Source organism: Sinocyclocheilus anshuiensis, unplaced genomic scaffold, assembly GCF_001515605.1.
Source record: "Sinocyclocheilus anshuiensis isolate Anshui unplaced genomic scaffold, SAMN03320099.WGS_v1.1 scaffold274, whole genome shotgun sequence".
NCBI classification, from domain to species: Eukaryota; Metazoa; Chordata; class Actinopteri; order Cypriniformes; family Cyprinidae; genus Sinocyclocheilus; species Sinocyclocheilus anshuiensis.
In genome coordinates this window covers 1,924,411-1,930,954 of record NW_015547698.1, presented here as the reverse complement: position 1 = coordinate 1,930,954, position 6,544 = coordinate 1,924,411, and the positions used below count along the sequence as shown (strand labels likewise).

At 39.1% G+C, this 6,544-nt stretch overlaps 1 protein-coding gene across 1 annotated transcript in view; it reads left to right on the top strand.

Moving 5' to 3' along the window:
• Positions 1-1,049, top strand: part of LOC107703728 (delta-like protein A) — a 4,777-nt gene extending 3,728 nt beyond the window's left edge. The window contains exons 10-12 of the mRNA XM_016506451.1: positions 1-404; positions 516-738; positions 858-1,049. Of these exons, the coding sequence (XP_016361937.1) occupies positions 1-404; positions 516-738; positions 858-863 (633 nt within the window). The 3' untranslated portion in view covers positions 864-1,049. The remainder of the gene's footprint in view (positions 405-515; positions 739-857) is intronic.
• The last annotated feature ends 5,495 nt before the right edge of the window (positions 1,050-6,544 follow it).

The following is a 6,544-nucleotide window of genomic DNA, read 5'->3' as shown; positions in this document are numbered from 1 at the left end:
GTTCAGCAGCGCCGACGGGATAGGGAGGAGGAGGTCGCCAACGGGGAAAACGAAACGATCAACAACCTCACGAACAACTGTCACCGTGACAAAGACCTGGCCGTAAGTGTCATCGGGGCAGCACCTTTAAAGAACATCAACAAGAAGATTGATTTTCACAGTGATCACGACGACTTGAGCATGACAACCGAGAAGGAGAAGAGGAGCTATAAGACACGACATGCTCCTGCAGACTACAACCTGGTGCATGAAGTAAAATACGAGGTGAAGCATGAGGTGAAACTGGAGCATGCTGGAAAGGAGATGGCGGCAAAGGAGTTGTCCGATAACTGCGATGATTTAAAGTGCCAATCTCTGCAGGATTCTTCCGAATTTGAGGAGAAGCGCAGGAAACGTCTGAAAAGGTACAAAATTGTGTTCGAGTATTCTTGTCCAAGATAATTTCTTTGAATATTCACTCAATGTCCTCTCAAATTTAGGCATCGCTAACACGCTACTCTCTTTTTTCTTTACAGTGATGCATCAGAAAAGTCAAAATATTCAGAGTCAAGGTATTCTGAATCAAAACATTCTGAATCAAAGTACTCAGAATCAAAGTATTCAGAATCAAAGTATTCCGATTCGCTGTATTCTGAGTCAGCATGTGCATCGGCATCCATGTCGGCATGTGTCGACACCAAATACAAATCCGTCATGGTGATGTCGGAGGAAAAAGATGAATGTGTAATTGCAACTGAGGTGAGTGTCACATGTAGTTGACTTTACATTATGCAAAGAAAGTATGTCCATTTAGCATTCTTACCTTGATTCTGAGAACTAACAGATGTTTTGTTGTCTTTTCCCTTTTGCCATCTCAGGTGTAATGGGCCTGCAGGAAGCCGATGCTCATTGTGTCCTATGGGAGACATTTTGAACTCCCTAAAAAAATGCTGCTGCTCGAAACCTTGGGTGGAAATGTCCCACCTCATGACTACTGCTGCTGAGAAACTAAGACTGATTAACTGATATTCAGGATGAGCTGGTTCTCTGTACTGAAAGAGGCACAGGCAGTGGTGGCCTGTAGGCTTGGAAACTTGTGGAAATGATAATGATGGCTGGAGTGTCATTAAAATATCAAATGTAGTTGTAAAATTTACCTGTAAAGCCATTTTTAAGGTGTTGGACAATATGTGTCCATTTTTAAATGTTTTTAACGTGGGTTCATCACACGAAAATGGCATTAGGAAAGAAGTAAAAGAAAGAGAATACAAGAAAAGAAAAGTAAAGTATCGCAGTGTTTTGCCATGTGATGTCCAATAATGTGTCAGCATTGTGGCAACGTTTTAGCAATATTTTGGCAACATTTGCTGGTTTTCCGCCAATAATTCCCACAGGCTTTTACTGTGCCCAGAGACTGCACCAAACATTAAGGATGTTAAGGACGTAGTTTAAAATAAATGTGTCACAAATTGTTTTGCCATTGACTGTCTCTGTGACACCGTGGTGAAGTTGTGGTAACATTTTAGCAATATTTTGGCAACATTTGCTGGCCCCACAAGTCAGTGTACAAGGGACTACATCAAAACGGTGGATGTTCAGCCATACTGGCCTGTCTTGCACTGGGTTAAAATGTCACATGATGTCATATCCTGTCACATGACCAGTGGAATCTATGTGTAAGTGCTCAAAAAAATCTCAAAGTCTTCCAAGCCTCCGCTTTTTTGCATTATGGTTTAGAAAATGTATGTAATTGGTTTTTCGACGTAAAAAAAAAAAAAACGTTTTGTGTTGTTGATGATGAATAATATCCTTGTTTGTATGTTTTTTTATTTTCTTTTTTATAACAAGAGTTGTATGATTTAAGTTAATTTATTTTTATTTAAGTTGTATTTCTAAATATTTGTAATGTTTTTAAGATTATTTAAGTTTGCGTTTTTCCTAAGTTGTTCCTGTTACTTGCAAAGGCACTTCGGGTTGCTGGGATGTTTTGACAAAAAGTTATTTAAAGAAGGATTGTAAAAATGTTATTAATGCTATTGTTTTCATTAACAGGCTTTTGTTTGATTTTCTTTCTCTGAATGAAGTTTTAGCTTAAATTATTTTTCCAAATAAAGATTATGAACTATCGAAAGTATTTCATTGTTTTATTAACTCCACCACACACTTCTGTTTCACATACACTGGGCTTAAATGTTAAAACAGAGCATCTTTACATTCATATTTGAATGCTGACACAATTCTTACAACATTTTCAGCCTAAAGAAAAGACAAACTTATAAACCGCATAAACTACCAAAAACAAACTGCAAAACCTTTAAAGTGTTGTGAGACTCTGCTAAATTGTAGCCCTTTTTTCTAATAAGCCTCTTTTGTTTCGGTTCGCATTTTCTATCAAGATTTTTCTGGATGCTGGATTTATGACTTCTATGTGCTCCACTCTGTAAGGGTTGGAAATGACTCTAGAAAATGGGGAATAGATTGGGATGCAGGTCCTTTATAGGGATGAGAACGAAGCTAATCATTAACATCTGCTCTGGCCTCTCGGTCACCCCATACTGGGCTATTCATGGCTTTACCCCACATTCTGCCTGTTGCGGGTGCATCGCTCAAGAGAAGGGCCTTTGAGAAATGCCGTCAAATAGCTGCAGGATGTTTACAAGTTATCCAACCAGACTAGTGTAGCGAATCAGCTCAAGGGGAAATATGAATAATTAATCATAACGAGTGGTTCCATCACAAGCCTGCATAAACAGTATACAATATAACGACAACATACACAATGACCTGAAGGATATGTGTGTTCATTCAAAGAAGGTTTTCCTATTAATTAATTAGAGAAGAGTCAATTTTTACTGTGCACTGTGTCTTTCCTATGGAAAATGTAGTGACAGGGGGAATTCTCAACATTCCATTAGGTCGTAAATGTATCTGGTCTAGCAAAGGTGTCGTGGTTGCCATGGTAACCAGTGGCCTGTGGTCGTTCGCAGACATCCTGGCACCCAGTAGGTTATTGGGTGAGGGGTCTGTGACTATTTGTTCATCTAATGAATAATTGATTTGTTAAATCTAATGAAAAATGGTGTGTCTGATTGGTCCAGATGCTACACTAGAGAGAGAAATTTAAGGCTTTGGGGAGGGGAAAAAAACTGAACTAGTTGGCACATTTCCTAACTGGATGAAACTACTTGGCAGGTGTTTTGGCAGGAAAGCCTTGCTTGATTTCAAACACATCACCAAAACTACAACCAAAACCAAGAAAAAAATACAAGTTTTTTTTAATGATGTTCTCTTGCGCTTTCTATTAAGAGAAAGTTTGTACGAGATTTTGTATCCTAACACTGATGCAGCTAGAGAACAAAATGTCTTTTGTTGAGCTTTTATGGCTGAACATTAAGCTTGAGGAGAAGTTCGGAAGAGTTCTGGCTGAGGTCTCTTACAACACTCATCAATGGAGCTCTGGGGAACAGGCAGAGTCACACAATGTAGCAGCGGACAATAGCCGATACAAAAGGGCACCATTTGGGAGAGGCAGTGTGTGCCTATGAATGGAGGGAAGGGGGGGGCAAAGAACGACAGATGTTGTCTGTCCTCCTGAGTCAAAGCGTCCTGCAGGCAGAAAACACCAGCTAGACCCCACATGGCCATGGAGGAGAGACACAATGGAGACCCTTCAGCTCACGTCTCTTGGTCTTCTCTGATATGTTGCAACGTAACTTTAAACTACTTCACATTGTGCTCCAGTAAAGTACATCACTTGATTTAGATATTCATCCTGAGATCAAACATTAAACGCTTTATTTAGGATAGTTTTACACTTTCTTTTCACCAAGAGCAGCCTCACTATTATTACTACTCATAGTTAAAGTTATGGAGTTTTCAATACCCTTAACACTTAGCAGCCTCAAAGTAACCTCGCACAACACCCTAGTAACCACATAGTCATCTGCTAACCTTAGCAACCTCATTGCAACATCCTGGCAACCACATAGCAACACTCTAGCAACCACTTAGAACACCTTCATAGCAACTGCCTGACAACCACTCAGAACACCCTAGCAACCTCATAGCAACACCCTGGCAATCACTCAGAACACCTTAGCAACTTCACAGCATTGCCCTGGGAACCACTCAGAACACTCTAGTAACATCATAGCAACACCCTGGCAACCACTTAGAACACCTTCATAGCAACCCCCTGGCAACCACTCAGAACACCCTAGCAACCCTTATAGCAACACCCTGGCAACCACTTAGAACATCTTCATAGCATTGCCCTGGCAACAACTCAGAACACCCTAGCAGCCTCATAGCAACACCCTGACAACCACTCAGAACACTCAAGCAATGTCATAGCAACGCCCTGGCAACCACCCAAAACATTTCAGCATCATGGTGGTGCGTTTCGCACAGGCAAACACCACATAAATTTACTTTAGAAAATGTGCAAACAAATAAAACAATTGAATGTTTGGTTCCTAAAGAGTAAATAAGGGTGTGGCCTTTTATATTAAAATTATAGTGCAATCGTAATATTGCTTTTTGTCAGAAGGCCTTTGCCAAGTGCAACCCACGAAGGTTAAAGTGTTCTGCACTTCAATTAGCATTAGAGCTTGAGATGCCAACAGTGTGACTTCATGGGAAAAAAAGGGGAATAAGAGGTTTGCTCTGTGATCCCGTTGCATTTTAATGAGCCGATCATGTCCTCAGGGAACAGACCGTAACACTATATTCCGGTACAACATGGATGCTAAAATACGAAACAGCAGCGTACTCGAATCACAAAGTCATCAGTCACGTCCAACTGAGCTGCGAGAGCATGGCTCATGTCCACCGACGCTGGATATGCGCCGTAACCAGCAGGTGAAGGACCAGAGTGTTGGAAAACTGACTGGGGAAGAACCAGAGGCAGAGCTGGAAATAACAGAAGAACACAGAGGATGAGGAGAAGAACATGTGAACTGAGAACAGGAGCACAAGGAAGAGGACTCGGGTGCAACAGGGACAGACCAGGTTTGATGAAATAGTCATGAGGAGAGGCAGAGTCTAGCTTAAGTTACACCTGCCGCTCCTAAAGTAATGAAGGAAAGACCCAGAGGAGGAACGCCACAGAGATGGGAAGACGCTGGCAAGGGCATTAGCGAAGTCTTGGGAGTGTTGAGAAGGTTTGTGGAGTGTTTTATTTGTGGACTTCTGCTTTTGGATTGACTTATGTGCTATTATGTTTCACCATTGCTGGTTACTTTTGTCTTACGTTAAAAGGTGCATGTCTTGCTAACCTTGCATGTCTCATGCCTCAAACATATATGTAGATGTTAAATTGAGTTACTGTCAAATGTAACATTACTTGATTAGTAGCTTGAGCTCTGGCATAAAAACCGTCTAACCTTTAAGCCTCAAGGAACTTGTTTAACCCATGAGCTACATTAAAATATCCTGTTTCTGGTACAGATCCTGCTAAGATTGCACTTATCGCTGTATTTAGGAGTTAAAAGTCTCTACCTTCACCTCAGAGATGTAAATTATTCAAGAGTGCTTGGATTCCATCACAATCTGGCAATCAGGGAAATTAAGGTGATGCGTCCTGAACAAGCAGCCGCTGTGATGTCAGTTTGTTCTGTGCTACTTCGTCTCTTGACATGACCGTGTGCATCAATCTGGTGTGTATTGTCAATCTGAAGGGCCGTCAGAGTAACCAGATGATCTACAATAAAACGAAAATCAGATAATTAAAAAATGCATTTTGTTGTTTACATGCAAATTAGTAAATGGACAATGCAATAAAGTTTCTGTCTATACAACAAAATTTCAACAGTGCACAGAAACACACACATAAAAAAGAATCGGACTAATGGGCAAAAATCAGTTTTGCTTAAACCAGAGGTGCCCAAACTATTATTATAGTTAACTAAAACTGAAACCATAAAAACATTGTTACTAAAATAACATTTTATAACATAAATTACTTACAATTTAATTTCACCTAGCAACATTTCTCATTTTTTAGTTAAACTTAGTGTACTAATAATAAAACTACAATTAAAATAAATTTATTCAATTTTGAATAAAACAACAAAAGATATAGACAAAAAAAAGTTAAGTTAAAAGTTAATGTTGCATTATTTCCAACTATTTTATATAAAAATGTAAACTTTTAAAAATCTAATTCATTTATATTCTCTACATTTCAATTAGAAAAAAAAAATGAATTAGAAATTAAGTTACAAATTAATTTCAAAGAGAAACAGAAATTAAAACAAAGAGTGTTGCGCCATCTGCTTTAATCTACTACTAATCAACTTCTCTGCAAACCAGGAACAAGTAGCACAGTGTCAATTTTTATAAAATTGTTGAGAAATTTAGGCAAATAGATAATTATCTACCAGTAAGAGCACTGTATACATATTGAATTGAGTTGCGAGATGCATAATTCCACAGATAACACAAAAAAAGTTCCATGTGGGCTAACTTATCAAGAAAGCAAAATGTAAAAAAAAAAATTGTCTGTAGAATAAATCTGATGATCTTTTATGTGCAGACACAAGCAACAGCTCTAGACCAAAGCGTG